The 22509-nt window shown below is 38.2% G+C and overlaps 2 protein-coding genes across 2 annotated transcripts in view; one reads left to right on the top strand and one right to left on the bottom strand.

The window, feature by feature from the left end:
• The window catches only part of TDO2 (tryptophan 2,3-dioxygenase), a 10506-nt gene extending 8494 nt beyond the window's left edge, over positions 1–2012 (top strand). The window contains exon 12 of the mRNA XM_075198300.1: positions 683–2012. Coding sequence (XP_075054401.1) covers positions 683–836 — 154 coding nt within the window. The 3' untranslated portion in view covers positions 837–2012. The remainder of the gene's footprint in view (positions 1–682) is intronic.
• On the bottom strand, positions 1674–22509 carry CTSO (cathepsin O). The gene is made up of 8 exons (XM_075198313.1): positions 22130–22509; positions 18023–18128; positions 16860–16999; positions 14690–14857; positions 14327–14448; positions 5668–5831; positions 3056–3148; positions 1674–2407 (listed from the first exon to the last, which is right to left on the bottom strand). Exons 1-8 carry the CDS (start codon positions 22421–22423, stop codon positions 2373–2375), a joined length of 1122 nt encoding a protein of 373 aa, XP_075054414.1. The 5' UTR covers positions 22424–22509; the 3' UTR covers positions 1674–2372.

Below are 22509 nucleotides of genomic sequence, written 5' to 3'. Positions count from 1 at the left end.
ATCCGATTCAAGCTCAGGGCATCTCTAAGGTACCTGTTTTTCAGCCGTATGTCTTGCTCCAACTACAGGACTAGTCTAAGTGATGATTACTAGTGATGACGGCTGAGTATGCATGCTAGAGCATGTGTGTCAATAAGGAGCAACTCTAAATATGTATTTTATGTACAGTAGATCTTAATTACATCCTAATAAATATTAAAAAAAAATAAAAATTTATATTTTGTCATTAATGACTATATTATTAACAGGTGACTAATAGAATAGTTTGTTTTTATGTGGGTTCTTTTGTGAGTTTATATTCCTCATATGTATTGGACATACCCTGCAGTGTCCTGTTTAGTAGAGCAGAGCAGACCTACACCTCTATTCATCACCACATATATCTTCACATCCGCTCCTTGCTGAATACGGAATCAGGCCCATAGAGAGACTTTCACATGTTCCCTACTTTTAAGTGAAAAGAAGCTGTTGGAATTGCTGAGTTTTTGCTAGGAGGTTTACGGTAGGAGAGTAACTTAATCTAATTAAAAATGTTTTTGTCTAATTATGTAAATCTGCTATTTATATTATTTTTATAATATTGAAAAGTAATTATTAGTCTTTTAAACAATTGTGCAAACTCATGATTTTGTTGCCTGCAATTATCAGAAAATGAATCTACATTTTCTTTCCCCCCCAACAGTGACAGATACAAAGTTTTTGTGGATCTTTTCAACCTGTCAACATTTTTGGTGCCCAGACACTGGATACCTCGACTGAACCCAAGTATGCACAAATTTCTGTACACCGCAGAATGCTGTGACAGCTCCTACTTCAGCAGTGATGATTCCGAGTAAGGATATATCAACGTTTTAAAACGTTGCTTTTTTTCACCATTAACATGCTTATATATCCACACTAGTGATTAATAAAAGTAAAGAACAGTGTAATTACCAGAAACATGTATATACCATGTTAGAGTGACAAACCCATGTTATAGGTACAGATGGTATCCAAAACTAAAACAGAACAAACATACAGTAAAACAATAACAAGAAACAATTGAAACAAGTATTGTTCCTTGCTTGTTCATACATATCTAAACCTCTAATTATACAGGAATTATAAATAAGAGGAAAAAATGAACGATGGTTTAAATGAACTAATGTACCTCAAATCTTAATGGTTATTGTATGGTTTACAAATGCATGGAAGAAACATACATTTATTTGTAATTTTATGTAGATATTAATATATACAATATTGTGACTTTTGTAGAGAAGTTGGATATACCATAATAACACATATACATATATGCATCAATTACTATGTAAATATAATAAAACATACATTTATAATATACTTTATTTATAAACATAGCAAATATACAGTCATCCATCATTTAAAATGCATATTCAATTTGTTGACTACCTGAATGTATTATTCCACAAACAGCATTTTATCCAAATATACTATTCTATGTTCTATTTATATTGTGTGTGGACTTTATTTTGTTTCAAACACATACATGCATACATACATATATACATAAATACTTGCATTGAGGTCCAGTTGTAACTTCATGTTATGGAAACATCTGAATACCATTTCCAGGAATACTGTGCTGCAGGGCAGGTGAATGTGTGCACAATAAATACAGTGAACTCATTGGCCACTACACCATTAAACATTGGACCTAATCATACTAAATGCTTATCGGTAAATTTGGACTCACTCAGACAGAAAAATCTGCACAGAGAACAGGAGATTTAATACACTGCAGTGCATACATTTTATGCAAGGACATTGGAAGGCATATAACAATCCTGATATAAAAGAAAAATAAAATCTAGATCTTGCAAATCAAGGGCATGTGGAAAATAGTTTTGCAAATAAACTATTTTATATTGTATGCAATTCACGTGTGTTTTTGATGAACATCTATGAAAAGCTAACAGCCTTCTGTTTGACAAATAACTACCTGTCTTATAAAAGTGCATTATGAAGTCTGCAAATAAAAATATTTTGTTTCATGTGCTAGTTATTTTAATTTTAACAAGCACTGTGATAAAGACAAGCAAATGATAAGATGAAACACACATATTTAAGAACTGTTTTTCTTGACTCCAAAAAAGTTTAACAATAATCATGTCTAGTTTCTTATTTTCAAACTACTTCCGGGGACCTCTTCTTGCTCATTAGATTCAGTCCATCGATTCTTTTTAAAGTCTGTGATGCAATTTGCAGACATATTGTTTTGGCACAATTATCCCCAAACAAGCATGGGATTATTAATGATTCTGTACGACTTTCAATAGGATTATGTCAATAGCTGTAGATTTTCTCCAAGGCCACAAACTAAAATGTGAGAAATATTAAGTGACTCACCCAAGTCACATCACCGGTACGGTTACAAAGTCAGCTATTCCTGCAAAATAGATTAATAAAAACATTATGTTGTTCCTTTCTTGTAATAACATATCATGACAGCACAGTTACTGGCATGATCATCATTTCGGTGGTAAGGATATCACTCACATCCCATAGGCAGATCTGCTAGATTTCGCTACACTATAAGTAATTGAGGGATTGCACTGGGTTTACTTGCTATTATTAAGTATCTTGAGATAAGTTTGAATTTGAATACGGTCAGAACAACAATCAAGTTCCATGCTCTTATTTAAGACGAAACTTGTGCGCATAATGTGTTCGGACTTGAATCAGGTCCAAATGCCTAGGTATTTCCTTACCTTTATCATCAGATTTAGGCTAAAAAATGCCCACTGCTGTATTTAATAAATTTAAAGAGAGGAAGTCTGTGGTTCATGCAGAAAAATGATTCCCCCTCAATCAGATCCTTTTCTCAAATATCTTCTTCTAAATAATATCCATAATTTTTAAATCTATTCTATAAATGTTAAATGACTCTGCAAGGAAAATAAAAATGTATGGAAGAAGCTCAATAGGAAATTCTATAAAAAAAACACACACATATTTGTATTTAAACATTTAAAGCTTAAAGCTATCCATCAACAAATTGAAAATTAACAAACAACAAAAACAACAAAAAACTCACCACATAAATTTCCCCCCATTTTGATATGCACATATCCATCTATACCCCAAGACACACCCCAAGAGTTCTTTACTATCCAGTAAGGTATATCACCTGTAAAGAACAAAAAATAAAAAAAACAGTATAAAAAGCATTCGTACACAACAGAACGATTATTAGGAATTAGTCAGAGCAAGAAATGTTTTCCAATAAATGATTATTAGTGGATTTAGACTATACTTCATAGACCAAGAAATGTCTTATGTTACTTACATGCACACATTTTAGACCACTTAATGAAAATATAATAATAATAATAATAAAAAACTGACCAATTCCAGTGATAACTATGCTGTCTTTTAGCTCTGCACACTGACAACTCCCAGCTGACACATTTTCAGACTCAACGCTTTGCATAACTCCTCTGGTTTTCCTGCTTGACTGTTATGTTGGATATGTGATAGCACATTACAGAGGACTAAAGCATTATAATACACTACAATACTACTACAAGGTTTCTCATCCTTGTTGCATCATGTACCCATATGCAATGGCTGAAGTGAAAATTTAGAAGGGGCAGTATTTTATTATTATTATGATCATTCATTATTTGTATGGCGCCACAAGGTTTCCGCAGCGCCGTACAAAATACAAACAGTAGGCCATAGAGGGTAAAACTAATAAAACCAAGACTCCAATAGCTCGAAGCATAGCAAGTACAGCGACGTTGGAGAAGAAATGGTATTGAGACAGAATGGAAGAGGGCCCTGCACGTAGGAGCTTACATACTAAGGGAGGGTAAACAGATAGCGGGCACGAGAGGAGACTGTGGAGGGGATCAAGTGCAAGAGGAGCGTGGACAGGGAAGTGAGAGGTGAGGAGAACAAGGATTGAGAAGGTTAGGTGGATGGTAGGCTTTGAGGAACAGAAGGGTTTTCAGTGTCCGTTTGACAGGGTTCAAATTACAGGACAAACAGATGGAGCACGGGAAAAATCTTGAATTCTGGCATGGGATGAGGTGATTAGTGTGGAGGAGAGACAACGGTCATTAGCCGTGCACAGGGAAAGGACGGGAGTGTGAATGGAGAGGAGGTTAGAGATATAAGGGGCAGTGGAATGGGAGAGGGCCTTGTAGGTGAGGGTGAGGAGTTTAAAGAGGATTCTGTAGGGGAAAGGGACCCAGTGTAAGGCAAGGAAGAGAGAGGAGGCAGAGGAGGAGCAGCGTGAAAGAAAGATAAGTCTCGCAGCCGCATGGAATGTAGAGCTTAGGGGGGCAAGGTGGCAGTGGGGGAAGCCAGTGAGGAGGTCATAGTAATGAAGACGGGAAATGATGAGTGCGTGCATAATGGATTTAGCGGCATCCTGAGAAATTAAGGGCCGGATAAGGGCAATATTCCGTAGTTGGAAGCGACAGTACTGGGCAAGAGATTGAATGTGGGGGGCAAAAGAGAGGGAAGAGTCGAGGGTGACACCCAGGCAGTGGAGTTGGGGAACAGGAGAGATGGTGGTGTTATTAACAGTGATGGAAAGAGCAAGGTGGGGTGAAGCATGGAAAATGCAAGTTAATGGAATTTGATAGTTTAACATTTAAAGCAGAGAGCGAGGTGGCAGTATGGCATGCCGCCGTATACACCACCACTGCCCATATACGATGGTAAAATGTTTACCAAACAAACATTGAGAAGCACTGTACTATAGCTCATTAAAATGTGGGAGGCAGTCAGATCAGCTCCATAGAGAGGAAAGGCTTCAAAATGTGCTCATACTACTGTGAGCCAAGTGATGTGCACATCTCAGAGACTGTGCGGGCTAAGCTGGAACTGCTATGTAACCAAGTCTATTTAATAAACTCTTTCTCCATATGTGTATGTATGGCGGAGGTAGAAAGGTAATACATTACATAAAATCTTTAACATTAATTTAATATTTGCTTATTAAAATACATCTAATTCAACAGAATATCACGTCAGGCAGGTATTTCAGAATACACTTTTTAGTTGCTTAACTTCCACTCGGTCTCCTAAATCCCCTTTCCCAGTGGCATTTAATGCAAATGAGTGGGCTGATACTGATTCTGTAGGCATTCTCTGAAACGTAAGATGACACTATAGCTTTATAGCTTCCGAAGGAATGAAAACTTGTATGTATGAATTTCATTCCATATAGAGGAGTGTTTGACCCGACTATTTTCCTATATTTAGTTTCACATCACTATGTTGGGCTGTCCTAGGATCCTGTTTTCCCCTCGTCTTCATTCCCCTTCTGATTCTACCCTTGTCACATGCAGCCCTGTCCTCAATAATCACACAAATGGACTGGTCCCTGCCTTCCACACATACCTCCTGAAATAATCTCTGCTGCTTTAACTATTCTGAGAATTGAATCGGCTGCAGGTTGTTCTAGGTCTACCCACTTCAAAACTAGTGACACAGGGACATGTAGGAAGTGAAACTTGATAGCAAAAAGGTGCTTTGACTAAATCCTTATAGGAGTCACACAAGATACCAGCATATTGACTATGAGCCAGATAGTAAATTCAATAGTTGTTGGAAAGGTTACTATTAATTAATAACGATGTAATATTTATTTTGTAACAATGTGATATTAAATTATTTATGCAAATATCATATTACCTGTTTTATCAAAGCCAACTAATAGGACAGCATGATTTGAATGTCCACTGGAACAGTGATGCTGAATTATTCCACCAAGGTAATCCTGCCAGCTGATTGCATCAACTATGACTGCTAATGGACCAGCATTGATGAGCATGTCCATCATTTCCTCTTCACAATGACTGGAAAAAGATGCGTGAATGATTAAATTCAGAATGATTAAATTCAGTGGAACTACTGAAATAAAGAAAGTATTAATAGAATCGGCAGTTACTCCTTTTTTGAACTACAGAAAGAAAGAACGTAGTAATATAAATGGAAGTTACTATTTTTTGGAACTACTGAAAGAAAGAAAGTATTAATAGAATCGGCAGTTACTCCTTTTTGGAACTACAAAAACAAAGAACGTAGTAATAGAACTGGCAGTTCCTATTTTTTGGAACTACACAAACAATGACCGTAGTAATAGAACTGGCAGTTCCTATTTTTTGGAACTACACAAACAATGACCGTAGTAATAGAACTGGCAGTTCCTATTTTTTGGAACTACAGAAATAATGAACATAGTAATAGAAATGGCAGGTCCTCTATTTTGGGACTGCAAGAATATATTGCTCTATAATATTTTTTATACTTTTTCAATAATTTTTTTATATTTTTTTTTTTTTTTTTTTTTGGAGATTTTTTTTTAATTTTTGAAAAGATTTTTAGCTAATTAACAAATTGATATGGACTTATCAGAAACAAATACAGGACAAAAGCACCACTGGACTCAGCAGCACAGACACTGGCCAAAGCACCACTGGAATCAGCAGGACAGAGCAATGGAAAAAGTACTACTGCACTCAGAAGGACAAAGCACCACTTTAGTAAAGTTATCAGCAGGACAGAGCACATCAACCTCCCTCTTCACTAACCACAGGGAGAATGAAAATGGCGGCCGCGAGCGGGGCATTTATGAGATCCGAGTCTCGCGAGATCCGACGCGAGACTTGGATGTCATAGCCTCGGTTTGGCTTCATTTGGCGCCCGGAAGTTCCCAAACAGTGCTCGGATCCCGTCGGATCCGCACTGTTCGGGTGGGCTCGGATTAGCGAAATCCGAGCCCGCTCATCTCTAAACTAAACCTACATTACACTCAGAAAATGTTGCATGAAATTTTCTAGTGTTCCCCAAACACTTCAATGTGTTGAGTGCAAATTGAACACTAAAGTGGTGAGTTCAAATAAAATACGAATCGTCATAGTTGAGACACAAGATTTAAAATAATAGATATGACTGTCAATAAATGATTTATCTGCAAATGGGAATTAACTAGATTATATGCATCAAAAATGGGCACATACATAGTCTCACGAAGCCTGCTTAGCATATGTATGTCACAAAATCTGCTTCCAAAAGATAATCTAATCCCCTAATTGAATTATTTGAGGATAAACCTCTAAATTAAGTTTTTGGTAAAACATTGGTATCAGGGCCGCACTGGCCATCTGGCACTTTTGCCAGAAGGGCCGATGGTTAGATGGACCGGTCTGGCTCTCAGTTCCCCATTGTTCCGGCTCCCGGCGCTGCCTGTGCTCCTGGCACTTCTCTGCGCTCCCGATGTGACTTCACAACACAGATGTCATGATGTCACACGCAGCCGCATAGGAGCCAGTGAATGTGCGGTCTAGCATCTGGAGGCACAGAGTGAATGCTGGCAGCCTAAGGAAATATCAGGTAAGGAAATACCTGCGGGGGGGGAAGATAAGTAAAAAATGACTGCAGATGGGGCAACAGCTGTAGGAGGGGGGGTAAGGAAATACCTGCTGCATGGAAATAAAAATGACTGCGGGGGGAGCAATGGCTGTAGGAGGGGGGACAAGAAAATACCTGCAGGAGGAGGGTAGGTAAAAATGACAGCAGTAGGGGATGGGGCAATGGCTGTAGGTCAGGGGCAAGGAAACACCTGCAAGGGGGGAGAAGTAAGTAAAAATTACTGCAGCGGGGAGCAACTAAAAATAACTGCAGGCAGGGCAATGGCTGTATGGGGGGGGGGTAATGAAAATATCTGCAGGGGGAGTGAGGAATTGCTGCAGGGGAGTATTGAAAATACCTGCATGGGGTATAATGACTAGAGGGGGGGTTAATAAAAATACCTGCAGCGGGGATAATGACTAGAGGAGGGGGTTGTGAAAATACCTGTAGGGTGAAGGACAAATGACTACAGGTGGAGGGGGGGGGAATGGCTGTAGGAGGGGGAAATAAAAATGGCCGAAAGTGGGTTATGAAATGAATTTTTCTATTAAGAATTTTTTTTATCTATACATATATTTTTATAGAAATATATGTATATTATCCATTCTATACATTTTTATACACTTTACTTCCCACAGTGTTGTTTTTCTTGTATTTAAATGCATGGTTTAGTTAGAGGGAGAGCAATGGTCCCTTTTAACAGCTGCAGCGGGAAGTAATAACTATTTTGGAAATACACAATTTATTTTTGTGTATATATGAGTTTATTAAATTATTATTTTTTACATTTTTTTTTACGTTAGTTTACTCTGTTATTAGCGCCAGAGACTATTCCCTGTTTGATGGTTTTTTGTGGGTAATGAAAATACCTGCAGGAGTAAAGAAATGTCTTAGGAGGTATTTAAGAAATATAGCAGCTTTGGGAGACATGATCTCTTTATTGTCTGGTGGTTACAAGAATGCTCTCTGTGGTCTCAGCGATCACTAGAATACTAAATACTAGTGAGATGGGGCTGGTAGAGGTTTCTATTTGATTAACCACAAATGTTCAAATATCTATAATATAAATGTCTAGTGGCGTGTGTTAATCTGTCTGTGTGTGGAAAAAATAAAACCAAGCTGCAGCGCCACCTGCTGGGCGGAGTTATACACTGACCTACTAAATTCTTAGTGTGTGTGGAAAAAAAAATTCAGAAAGGGCTGAAATTTGTATACTAAGATGTTTTTAATTTGTTAATTTAATTTGTTAATTGTTAAAAGTGTTTATAAAGATTTAAAAAAAATATATATATATTTCTTGAAGGAGAAGTGACAGTTGGGAGTGGTTGGTGGTTGCCGGGGGTGACAGTGGGGAGTGGTTGGTGGTTGAGGCCTGGGCTATGGCCCAAATGCATGACAAGAACCTTTTTAACACCTTAAGTAGCTTGATTTGACTAGAATGCATGAGTATCATGCACGGGTTAACTTGTTGATATTATATGATTGTACAATGGGGTAGTTTTATTTGGCCATAATGGAGTGTTTTGTTTGAACTAAAGAGCCTAATCATTCAAGGTTTGTTAACATTTTGCATTATAATACAATATGATACAATTTTCAATACAGGACTCCAACTTTCCAAAAGTCATTGAGAAGACAACAAAGCTGCAAGAACAAGCAAGAGAGAAGAGCAAGAACAGGTAAGTGACAACGGCACAATCTGTCTAAATTTGAATGTTGGAGAGTACTTTTAATTATATATATTAATGAGTATTCCTAGTACATGGGGGGGTGAAGGTTTGGAGGGCGCTACAAATGTATTCGCCTAGGGCAGGCAGCATCCTTAATCCCCCTTATTCCTTTTTTTGCCTTATTCTCCTTAATGACTCAAGCCGTATATGTTTAATTTGTGCAGAAAACCATTCCATTCACTTATTCTGCCTTAGTGAATTTAATCAAATTTATTTAATCATTTGCACCAGTTCTCTGTCACTGCTGTATTTATTCGTTTTTCTGTCTTGTGTAGGGACATACAGCAAGGTCCTCTATTACAGATGCAACTTAATTTTCCAACTGGTAATAATTAACCTCAGCGCCAGAATTTGTTCTTTTGTTATATTTTATAGACTCTTAAAAACCAAATACTAAATGTAAAATGTAACTTTTATTAGGAATATTTAACATAGACTGAAATTACCTTAAAGCATTAAAATGATCCAAAGTGACTTAGCTTAAATAGCTTAAACGATACACAAAGGATACTTTAGATATTGCTTAAGCTTATTCATATCGTCTGATTTCCAAATAAGTCTCTTTGGATTAATTTAATACTTGAGGGTAATTTCAGTAATATATCTAATAAAAGTTACAGCAAAGGTGACAGCAGTCATAAATGGTGTAGGAGGTCCAGGAGCAGAGCCTCTTCTACCTGGTGGAAGGGGTCATGTTGGAGGGGCTGCTGAATTATGGTTTGCTTAAACTGCAGTAATTAGGTACTTTATTGCAGTTCTGTGCAATGTTTATGTTTTACATGATAATTTTAGTTGCTATATAAAATACTTAAGTTATTTCTGGTTTGATGCTGTGACATATAGTATATTATGATTCAATAAATTACTATGGCCATTGCATCTCAAAAAATTACTGTCTTATATGGTGCAGTGGGATTTAGCATGGACACATTATACATTGTATTTTAACTATATAGAATTAAAAAAAAAAAATAATAATTGTGCTTTTGTGCATTTTTCCGGTGCTTCAGGTACTTTGCACAAAAAGGGGAATTGATCAGGGTGGGCAGAAGAAAAAGCATGATAGATAGGTTTGTGCTGATGCTTCATATTGCACTATACCAGCAACGTCACATCAGCGTGCAATAATATTGTGCATGGAGCCCACAGCAGGTGGGCCTGTGTGCTTTATATGCCAGGGCTGATTTTTAGTCCCAGTCCGGCCCAGATTGGTATTGAAAAGAATTAGTATTGTTAAATAACAAGAAGGTATGAGGGGCTCCAGGCAGCTTCAAGGACACAGATGTCATCACCATTCACACAATAAAAAAACTTTAATACAAACTTCTTCATATTCAATGAAATCTTTGCTTCAATCTAAATGCAGGGACAGAAGCTAGATAACAGATGTACAGGGAAACTACTTTAATCATGTATCTTCCTGGATATGGAGCCTAATGATGTCATATTTTATATGCAACTGTATTTGAAATTATAATTTGGTTATTGAATGGGGAATTATGTCTCACCAATGTGTCAGAGATAATATATGGCAGGTATAAAATATTTTGGACTATTTATGAACAGACTATTATTCACACACAGGCATGAATCTCCTCACCATATAGCATATACACTTCCCCTCTGAGTATCCTAAAAGGGGAGCATAATTAAATAATCCCTGTATATTATGGAAAGTTATCAGTTTTGAGGAATCAAACCCAATTAAGATTTGTCCATTCACTTCTGCTTTGGGGGTCCTATTGCAGTAATACGATAGGTGATGGCAGCGATTAGCTGTGTGTAGATGTGAGAGAACTGTTTAGTGGGAGATTCAGCGACATATGTAACCTGTGTGACAGGTGATTGTGAGATTGAGTACTGCAGTCCCATATAATCTCTTTACAATAATAGACAAATCATGGATACTGGGAGTGCGTTCGTACCTGGCGCCACCTTAAGGCTGCAATAAGGTAGTTCTAAAGTCACATATGAACAATGAAGTGTCGTATAAGCCACCTAAACAAAGAACCAGAAAGAGTGCACTTTAGATGCAATGACACATAACTCCTGTGTCAGAAATGAGATCAATAATTATGTTATTGTACACCAAGAACAAACGCTTTTTCCCAACATGTTTTGACCATAAATTACCCTACTTCAGGTCTTTCCATTAGCTGTAGGTAGTGTCCTAACACACAGGCAGTGGTGTAAATAAAAGAGGTGCAGATCAGAAGACTTCTACAAGCAATCCAATCTCTATACTTCCCAACTGTCCGGATTTGAGGGGTCTGTCCCACCACCCCAACCCATGTTCCAACAAAATGTTGGGAGGTATGATTTGTTCGCCACTGTTCTGTTGCATGCAACAATGCTTGAGAGATTTTAGGAGAGAGGAGGGAGTTAAGGGTGGCCTACGTCCTCTCCTGTGCTATTGCTATACCCCTGTATGATGTAGTAATGTCCCATTGCAGCATGGCCACCCAATTTTGTGCACACTCCACCATATCACTATGTCCCGATAAAAAGATTTCAAAAGGATTACACCCTCTAAGCATTCTAGAGGGAACACATGTGAAAGGATTTCACTCATGTAAAATGTGCCGATATAAATAAGATTATAACTATCATTTTGTTAAGAATTTACATGAGCCAGAATAAGAAATCAAAGATATGTTGTCTCCACACCTGACAAATTGTGTCTACACTAAATGCAAAGCCACTTTTGCTTAGGGGTCAATGATGTGCACAACAACTCAATATACTAAGGGGATAAAGTAAAAACAAAATATATATATTATATATATATATATATATATATATATATATATATATATATATATATATAAGTTTTAAAACATGACTTTGTGTGTGTGTTTTGTTCATTGTTGAATTATATTAATGCAGGGTACAGACACTGTAAATTACACTCCAGATTCGATTTCTCTGCACTTAACCTTTCCTGAAGCACAAGACAAGTTTGTGAAGTATACAAAAGTAGATGTTGGCAAATTTTAGCTCGGGGTGGGGGGGAAGGGGGGAGGGGGAACTCGGCTAAGCAGCCTAATAGGAACATCTTAAATTAAAAAAAGCAGTTTCTACTGACCCTCCCAAGTTAGCCCATTATGGGAGCGGCCCGGGTGGCAGATGACCCATCTGCCCCGCAGCCAGCCCCTGTACAAAAGCAAGCAAGGAAGATGGTTCATTTGTCTTTGAATTATACATATGTTAAAAAATAAGTTACGCAAATGCATTATGTGGTCTTGTTGTTAATGTGACATGTGCAAGCATGGAAAATAGTAACACAAGAATTTGCTATCTCCAGCCTTAAACTACTAAAGAAAAAGAGTGCATTGACTCTAACTAAACAAACATATCAATTTTGGCGTTTTAGTGATAACTCCTGCCTGTTATCAACTGCATCTGAAAACAAATGTTCAGTGTCCTTCATAGTTTTCTAAAAAGTCAAAGTTTAATTAAATCTTACACCATAAATATCTTATAATGATAAATAATATGTGTGGCTATATTTCTTTGTATACAAATGACATCATGAATAGAAACATTTCAAAATAACAAATCTATTGCATGTATATGAAAATTGGTGTGAAATATTGATGAAATCTGACATTTAAACTTATGTTTTGCCATATATCAATTCAAAATGTAACGTATAAATAGCATAGTTAAGATGGCTGTTGAATGCTGACACCATCGACCCTTCAATTGTTGCGACAATAAATTTGTTTGGTTCCTGGCCCAGTGATCACTGCACACAAGTGGTGAAACAGAGTTCTGTGAGGTCATCACATAATCAGGGATTTGTCAGCTCATTGGAGGTCTGTGTAATGTCGTGTTACTTTGCCCTGTGTGGTGAGGCAGCAAAGTGGTTAGCACTGCTCTCCCTGAAAAGAGCAGATAGTGACCTCTTCTGAGCATTGCGAGGCTGGTACATGTGACCACTGCGCATTTGCTGCTCAAAAGAGATTCTATGTTCAGAGGAAGCCTCAGGTGTGATGTAGGTACCCAGTGAGTGGGGTCTCCCACAGGAGCCTCGGAGGGAGGAAGGTGGGGGGCACCTCACCTCTGGGCCCCTGCTGCACCCACTGTAGTGCTGTCTCTGGATCTAGTTAACGTTACAACATGATTTGTTTTGCTTCAGAGCTAGGGTTCCAAGAGTGTTGAGTGAATGAGACAGGATCTTTCCTATAATCATCATCATCATCATTTACTTACATAGCTCTAGCACAGGCCTGTCCAACCTGCAGCCTTCCAGGTGTTGTGAAACTACAAGCCCCAGCATGCTTTGCCAGTAGACAACCTGTTGATAGCTGGAAGGGCATGCTGGGACTTGTAGTTTCACAACATCTGGAGGGCCGCAGGTTGGACAGGCCTGCTCTAGCAAATTCTGTAGCGCTTTACAATTGGAAACAAACACTATAATGAAATAATACTTGGTAATACAGACACACAGAGAGATAAAAGGATCCTGCTCACAAGCTTACAATCTATAGGGCAATGGGAGTTTGATGCATGAAGTTAAGTGCTACATATTGCATATTGGTCCAGCCAGATTGCAAAGTTAAAAAATGCTTAATGGGCTATATGATCCAGTCGCACAGCAATGTTGGTCAGGGGGTCAGAGAGTTGTCTTGTGTGAACTGTGTAAAGGGTGGTAATAAGGTACCCTATGGAGGTTAAGAGGGTGGTTGAGGAATTGTATAATCTAGTCTGAAGAGGTGAGTTTTCAGAGAATGCTTGAAAGTTTGAAGACTAGAGGAAGTCTTATTGTGCGAGGAAGGTAATTTCAAAAAGTCCTCTAAGAGGGAATGGGAGCAGGTAATGAGAGTGGATGAGCTGCAGATCTTGTGCAGAATGGAGGAGTCGTGTTGGTAGATATATTGAGACAACTGATATATGTTAGTGCAGTTCAGTTGATGGCCATGTATGTTAGTAGAATTATTTTATATTAGATTTAGTAATAAAGAGAAAACCAATTAGAGACCGACAAAATCAATCCAGCTTCTGCATGAAAAATAGATTGTAGGGATGAGGGTTTGATTCATGGAAGCACAGTAAGGATAGTAATGCTATAGTCAATACAGGAGATGATGAGTGCATGGATTAAAGTTTTCTGTGAGATATTCCTGTATTTTAGAAATTATTTTTAGATGTATACACGAAGCTACTGGAGTAATTAAGTTTCCCTATATAAATAAAAAAAAGTTTACCTGAAGTCAAAAGCTTCATATCCTTTTATAGAAACCCCAAATTCTGTCCTGGGGAAAAAGTGGCATAATCCAGTTTTTGCTTTAAAAGGGTATTCAGAGGACCTCACCAGTTTGGTCTGAGACTTAAAAACAGAACCAAAACAACATTTAGTACATAATTCAGGCTCATAATCACAGTCCACAATACCAGGATACACACCTTTTTATTTCATAAGCATATTAAAAAGTTGTAAACTTATTATTGAATTGAAACAGAATAAAAAACAGCCAATAACTTCCAATGCAAAAAACAACTTTTTAAATTGCACGTATTGAAAATATTAGAATAATAAAATTAAGCATGGAAAAGGAAAACTGAACAACCTGATATATCCATTTCAGAGCACTAGAAGTGGATCCACCATTACAGCCACTATCCAGGTATGAACAGTCAATGACCTGCTGTACACTGAGGTCCTCCAGCGGATGTCCTGCAATGGCATAAGCTGATTCTATCGCCCCAACTATACTGAAAGCCCAACATGCACCACACTAAAAAATAAGATATAAAATAATTACTATATTTTTTGAACCATAAAAGGGAAGACAAGAAGTGACAAATATTTCAGACCAAAGACGCTTGTAATACTTACTGCAATGCAATAGATATTTATATTGTGGAAGAAATCAAGATCCTGAGGCTTCTATAAAGTCCTATTGACCAGAGTTATGTATACTTAGAAATCAGGTATTCACCCGGACAGTATTCACACTAGCATAATTACACCATGCAAGTTCTCCACTTCAGGGGGTGGGGAGCGGGGAGTGGAGGGTACACTTGTATTTATAGTATGAAACACTGACAAGAAATCTATAATAGATACCAAGGGCTAGATTTACTAAGCTGCGGGTTTGAAAAAGTGGGGATGTTGCCTATAGCAACCAATCAGATTCTAGCTGTCATTTTGTAGAAGGTACTAAATAAATGAAAGCTAGAATCTGATTGGTTGCTATAGGCAACATCCCCACTTTTTCAAACCCGCAGCTTAGTAAACCTAGCCCCAAGAGTACTCAGTATGTAGCAGTATTTACCAACAAATTAGCCAGTATTTGCCTGTAGCACTTGTACTGACTGTAACACACAATAATTGTGCTAACTTTGGCTTCCAACCAAAATATATAACCATGCAGAATTGTTTAACTTGTTTTTCCCTGGGATGTGACGCAGCTGAGCTGTGCTCTCTGCAATGGCTTCAATTGTATCCAGAATGTGTGCCCTACACCAAGGTAAAAACAAATCAAATAAACAGCTAAGCCACATGACATAAAAACATGGACGGAAAGCACGGAAAGCACAGAAAGAAACTAGGAAGAAAAAGCTATGTATTTAATCAAAGTTGCAGGAAAACTATTTCCGCCCATCAAATTAAAATAAAAAGGAAGATAGAAAACTCATTTAAGTAGCTGAAAAATAAATCGCTTTAAGTTCTGCTACAAATGTTATAGTAGTAGTAGTAACACATCATATCGCTGGTAAACAATCACAAACCAATATATTCTGATCTATGTTTTATCTTTAGTACACCGACAAATATGAAGTCAGCTGCAGCTACATCCATGTGTTTGAAGAAGCTAGAGACACTGCTGGCTGATAAGCTGAGATAAATATTCCTGATTGATATTACTAGTAGTAGAGTCACCTTATTATTACAGTCCACATCAAGGGGTATGTCTAGTTACTCTGGCGTTACCATTCATGTCCCTTATACAAACTGACAAGATCTTTATCTTGCTTTGCTATATATCTTTAACAATATACGCTAGACCAGGGAAGAGCTGGCATTAAATAGATATGTTAACAAATGAAAAATGTTCTCCAATTACATATAAAATAAGGGTTTGAAATGTTGCAAAGTTTTTGTCATACTGACTTCCATAACAAGTAACCTCTTATAAAGTAAAATCAAATATCTTTTAAAACTTTTACATATGGCTGCTCAAAGCTTTTAAATTGTATTATCCTAAAACAGAAGTTACATTCTTCAGAAGTGTCGAGGCAGGGATACCTAGAGCATGTATATCATACTTGCCAACTTTGGAGATCATTGAGCTGTTGCGCCCTGGGGGTGTGGCCAGATAAATAGCATCATTAGGCCCTGCCCCTCTGCTAATCTACACTAATTTGTCCAATTACAGCAGGGGGTGGAGTCAGGATGACGCAATTTCCCCAACAAATAGGGCAAGATGGTGGAGGTTGCCGTGCTCTCCCAGGAGTCTGCGAGAACTCCCAAAAATTCAGGAGTCTCCCGGACATTCTGGGGGAGTAGGAAACTATGATGTATATATCAGGATCTAAAACAGAAACAGAACATTTAGAACTTCTAGATCTTTTAAGGATAAAGAGTGATATGTTGGATAATGTCATACAGCCCACGGCTAATTAAATGAACTTATGTAATATGGTAATGATGAGTAGAACTTTAAAAACTAAATTAAAATTTACAGGCCATATAAAAACGTGCACTCAACATCAAAAAACATATATGTAACTTACAGCCAACTGATTTTTTACTTGGGTCACAAAGTTTTTATCTCTCCAGTCAAACCGTAAAGGCAAAGGATTTTCTCTCGGAGAAGTCTCATTAAGTAACAAGTAAATCTGCCCCACAGTAGGGTAGCTTTTCAAATAAGTATCTAAAAAATAAATGTGAATAAAATATAATCCATTTCATTGTTAATGTACAAATATATATTCTAAAAGATGTTTCTCATGAATTAAATCTTCATTATCTCAATCTCAAATAGAAGGGAATATTTTTATGTTTATGCTTAAGTATAGTATATATCCTACCTGCCACTTTTAAAAGACCAACAAAACAGTATAGATATTATAATGAGCAAAACCTTGCACTTCAGTAACATAATCTATACACTGTGTTAATCAAACAGCCTTGAAGTGGATTTTACTCATGGCAAACATGCCTCATACACAGAGGTGAGCAGGAGATGTCGAATGCAACGTACAAACCCCACCAACTGAACAGTACAGCTGAAGTAGAGTACAGCTAGATGTGAACTATATATTGAAGCACCAGATGACAAGCACTCAATCATGCTGTTTATCTAAACAAATTTCATCTATGTGCAGCTGTTAAACTTTATATTTATATATGTAGGGCTTCTTTATATGAAATGAACAAGAAAATCATTATGTGAATGGCTAAAACGATGACATCAAAAATACACGAAATCATGAACAATAAATACTATGCTAGAATGTATTACACCGCAACTGGCCACATCTCCCCTCTCCAAGGTTAGTGGTTCCGATGGGAAAATCCAGTTGTTCGAAACTATGACAAAATTTTATGCATCCAGTTGACCCTGTCAGTGCTATTGGCTAATGGATGCACACACCAAGATTCAATCAGATTTTCCATCAATACAATTAGGATTGATGGTTGTTTAGGGTCCACGTTCAGAGACTGACTATACAAATCAGTGCATGTATGGTCAGCTGAACAACCTCTCTCAGAAATGGGCATAACATTGTTTTACTGTGAAAATAGAGTGACACAGTACAAAATGACTATTGTTTTAAGACATTGCTAAGTAAAAAATAAATCTGACATTCCTTTGGCCAATAAGGACTATGACAGAAAATGAAATATAAAGACAGGTATAAGTTTTTAGAAAAAAAATAATATTTTAACTTACAAGTAAACTCTTCAACTGATAAATCAGAAAACTGGTTAATCCCATAATACGCATCTCTTGTATCCTGTGCAAAACTGTTTAGATGCTTTTGTCTTTGTAAGCTTTTCTGAAAAAAATAAAAATGCAAGTTACATTAAATGTAAATCCATACCAGCAGTTACACAAAAGGCTCCAATTACTAGGGAGAATTCTTGAGAAATATTGATATTTATTTTGTCCCTTTCCCATTTGCACAGCTGTAGCTTTATGGTACATTTTTATGTTTATAGGTTTGACTATATAAACGCATTGTATACACAGTAAGCATTAAAAGCATCAAAAAATATTTTTTAAATCCATAATTTTATTAAATTATTAATTTATTTCACAATTTAACTAGCTGAAGTACCCGGCATTGCCCATGTTTAAATCTTCAAGTTATTAATTTAACAATGAGTTGGATGTAACTGTCAACATTTTAAAAATAATTAGCAGCTTAGAAGCTCTTCATCTCACCCAGGAGGTGGCTGCCCAGTGTCATTTTGTTTTTATATTAAATGTTATCCAAATCCATCCAGTGGAAGACCCAGAACAGGTTTTACGGGTCAAAGTTATGGGCAATGTACACTAACTGAAGGTCTGACCGTGACCTCAACCCCCTAGTAGGTCTTCTGGAATCCAATGTTACCAGTCTGTGAAGTATTTGTCCAAATCCATCCAGTGGAGGGCTCAGAACAGGCTCCCAGCGTACACCAACGGGAGGTCCAATTAGGGACACGAAACCTCCTAAGACCTGGCCAGAATCCAACTGGAACACCTCGCATTGGTTTAAACATTTTAAAAATAATTAGCAGCTTAGAAGCTCTTCCAACACACCCATTAGGTGGGTGCTACTCTATATCTATGGTATACTTAGGGCCAAATTAAACTGACAGTGACGTGTCTCTGGAACAGTTCGCTAAGACACATGGAATTCAATTCCCCCCGAATTAGCGCAGCGTTAAATACGGTTATTACGGTAAGTAATAACGGTATTTAAGCGCATTATTACCGTAATAACGGTAAAAGTGCGCAGGCCGTGTTACTTTTTACAGTAACGCGGCCAATTGAATTCCCCCCATTGAGGCAGAGATTTTACCCCAAACCTCGCTCCTTTTCCGCTATGTCGCATAAACATGCAAAGGGAGAATGAGTGGAGATTTTAGTACTGTATTAGCCGGCATAGTGTGCAGGCCAACAGGCATTGTCTGGCAGCAGCTCGCGCCTAATTAAATGTGCCCGTTAGTCTTAGGAGTAGATACAATTCCCCGCATTATGAACAACTCAGCCCCCACACTATTACAGTAATTTCTTAGCTGATTTTTGCTCGCAGCTCAAGAATCTGCTGAGAAATCACTGTAGTAACGGTAATAATGCGCGGGCTGCTATAAAGAATAACGTGGGGAATTGAATCTACCCCTTAGCTTTTAATCATGAAAAAATATTTGTCCCTACAATGTTATTTTAATAGTCATAGCAAAATGTTGCAAATTGTTGGGGAGTGTATATTTATTTAAGTTTCTTGTAGTGAGTTGTCAACAATTTCAAAAGCAACCAGCATATCAAAGTGTGATGGTACAATGCATCTGTGGCTTGCACTGGGAAAAAAAGTATGCTTAGTTATTCAAGCACATCACTTTAGTTTACTCCAGCGGTTCCCAAAGTGTGCGCTCCCAGGGGTGCCACGGCCAGGTAGAAAAACAAAACACAAAACTTTCCAATCCGGCAGTGCCCAAGACCCAGCATCCTCCTCCTTCCTCGCTTCTCACTGAATGTCGGGCATGACGTCATCACGTCCAACATATGTAGCACACGTCCTTGTGTTTCAAACTTCCATTTTCCTATAGATTGTAAGCTTGCGAGCAGGGTTCTCTTACCTCTCTGTCTGTATGTATTACCCAGTATTGTTTTATTACTGTTTGTTCCCATTTGTAAAGCGCTACGGAATTTGCTGGCGCTATATAAATAAATGATGATGATGATGATGAGAAGCGTCAGGAGAGAGTAGGATGCCGGGTCCCAGGAGCTGCCGGATTGGTAAGTTTTGTTTTTCATCCTGGCCGCGGCACCCCTGTGACGAAAGAAGGCCAAGTATGGTAAGTAAAGAAAGGGAAGGAGGGGGCCAGAGTGCGGATGAAGAGGGGCAGAGTGTGTGGATAAAGAGGGGCAGAGTGTGTGGATGAAGGAGGGCACAGAGCGCGCGGATGAAGGAGGGCACAGAGCGCGCGGATGAAGGGGCGCACAGAGCGCGCGGATGAAGGGGCGCAGAGAGGGCGCGGATGAAGGGGCGCACAGAGCGCGCGGATGAAGGGACGCACAGAGCGCGCGGATGAAGGGACGCACAGAGCGCGCGGATGAAGGGACGCACAGAGCGCGCGGATGAAGGGACGCACAGAGCGCGCGATTGAAGGGACGCACAGAGCGCGCGGATGAAGGGACGCACAGAGCGCGCGGATGAAGGGACGCACAGAGCGCGCAAATGAAGGGACGCACAGAGCGCGCGGATGAAGGGACGCACAGAGCGCGCGGATGAAGGGACGCACAGAGCGCGCGGATCAAGGGACGCACAGAGCGCGCGGATCAAGGGACACAGTGTGATGATTTTTGTACATGTTTTATTTTGTTTGATATTATACCTCTTATATTAGCTGTAAATTATTCTTTGACAGAAATACAATTGAAAAACATATATAAAAATATTATTTTCCCTTGGATTTAAGTGTATTATTTTTGCAAACAACTTACTAAGGTATTTCTGTCCTGACCTAAATACTTATTACGTTATTTTGACCCAACTACTTATAAAATGGGACTACTCTGTAATTATTTTGGAGGGGTGCCTTGAAAAAAATATGGAGACTCTAAGGGTGCCGCAAACTGAAAAAGTTTGGGAACCACTGGTTTACGCCATTCACAGTATGTTATACAAGTTCCATTAACTTCAACTTCAAATTATTATAGATACTTTAAAAAAAATAATATACCGTATATACTCGTGTATAAGCCGAGTTTTTCAGCATACTTTTGTATGCTGAAAAAGGGCACTCGGCTTATACACGGGTGAACTTACCTGTTGTCCGGTCCGTCGGCTGTCAACTTCTGCATATGCGTTCCAAGAACAGGAAGTTCGGCATTTGGAACGCAAACGTGCGTTCCAAATGCCGAACTTCCTGTTGTTGGAACGCAACTGGCGGGTAAGTGAAAAATCTCTCTCTCTCTCTCTTTTTAATTTACAGTGCAACTACATAATGAACAAACAATACAGCCACCATGTTCATACATTTATATCCCTACCCCTTATAGACCCCTTTATTTAGGTTAGGTTGTACCCAATGATTTTATAATCATTTATGAATGTTCCTTGTCATCTAGCTAAAAATGATTTCATAGATTGAACCTATCATTTTTATTTAGGTTTTTAAATTAGCGCTCTTTTCCACCCTAGGCTTATACTCGAGTCAATAAGTTTTCCCAGTTTTATGTAGTAAAATTAGGTGCCTCGGCTTATATTCGGGTCGACTTATACTCGAGTATATACGGTATATATATATTTTATGTGCATATGCTGCCACCTTGTGGATTAATCAATATATGAATAACAGAATAACTGACTGACTTAATGGTATCTGGAATGTTTTCTACTTGGGTTTTTCCAGATAAGCAGGTGGTAAAGTCTCTAAAATTATCAATTATAAATATATTTCTGTAGATAATGTAAAACATTCATATTACATAGAGTGAGCAAAGTCACAATTGGGTTCCAGTAAAATATGAAAATCAAAGCTTGTGTTGTTACTTCAACAATGCTAAGCGATTATATAAAAGTAAATGCTTGTTTTGTAACGGATTGCTTTCAACGCACTGAGCTAGACAAGAAATTTGCAATTACTGTAAAGAGCGATAATCTACAAAGACACCCATAGCTGCCACTCACTGTAAACAGGAACTATTCAGACGTTCAACCCAATGTACAATATTCTGCATTAATCCATAGATAAATACTTTTGAAACGTTTAACAAATAATGTAGAGTGCAATGTTTCTGCTCTGCCAACTTTAAATCGCATAAAGTAAGGACATGCGTAAGTACCAGAAATGTTTTATATCTTTCTTCAAAGAGCCGGCTACCAATTGGGTATTTCCTGCTGAATGTCTCCATGAACTTGATAAAGGTGTCATTCAGTGTGGATGGACTGTCGTCAGGTCTGTGCTGAGGCACAGTAAGCTGCACATATCTGTTGCTGCTGTCATTGAACACTGGATGACCACGTACAGAAGTGTTGCAGTCTCGGCTGCATACAAGCACATGCTCCTCTGTGTTCACGGGCAGAGAGGTGGTCACATGAACACACAGTCCGGACCACAAAACACAGAGCCGCAACATAATAACACTAAAAACATCCGGCTATAAACATAGTTATTTCGTGCTGCAAAGACAGACAGGGAAGTTGCACAAACAAGGAAGAGACT

The sequence above is a fragment of the Mixophyes fleayi genome, chromosome 1, assembly GCF_038048845.1.
Source record: "Mixophyes fleayi isolate aMixFle1 chromosome 1, aMixFle1.hap1, whole genome shotgun sequence".
In the NCBI taxonomy this organism is placed as follows: domain Eukaryota; kingdom Metazoa; phylum Chordata; class Amphibia; order Anura; family Limnodynastidae; genus Mixophyes; species Mixophyes fleayi.
Note: the sequence above shows the minus strand (reverse complement) of the source record. Positions and strands in the feature narration are given on the sequence as shown.

Bases quoted from the DNA above. Each gene is read 5' to 3' on its own strand.
- CTSO (XM_075198313.1), bottom strand. From the start codon at position 22,423: ATGTTGCGGCTCTGTGTTTTGTGGTCCGGACTGTGTGTTCATGTGACC. The intron at 17,000-18,022 runs GTAAGTTAAAAT...TTTATTTTTTAG, and splicing joins ATCAGTTGAAGAGTTTACTT to ATACTTATTTGAAAAGCTAC. The intron at 5,832-14,326 runs GTAAACTTTTTT...ATCTTTTTCCAG, and splicing joins TATGAAGCTTTTGACTTCAG to TCATTGTGAAGAGGAAATGA.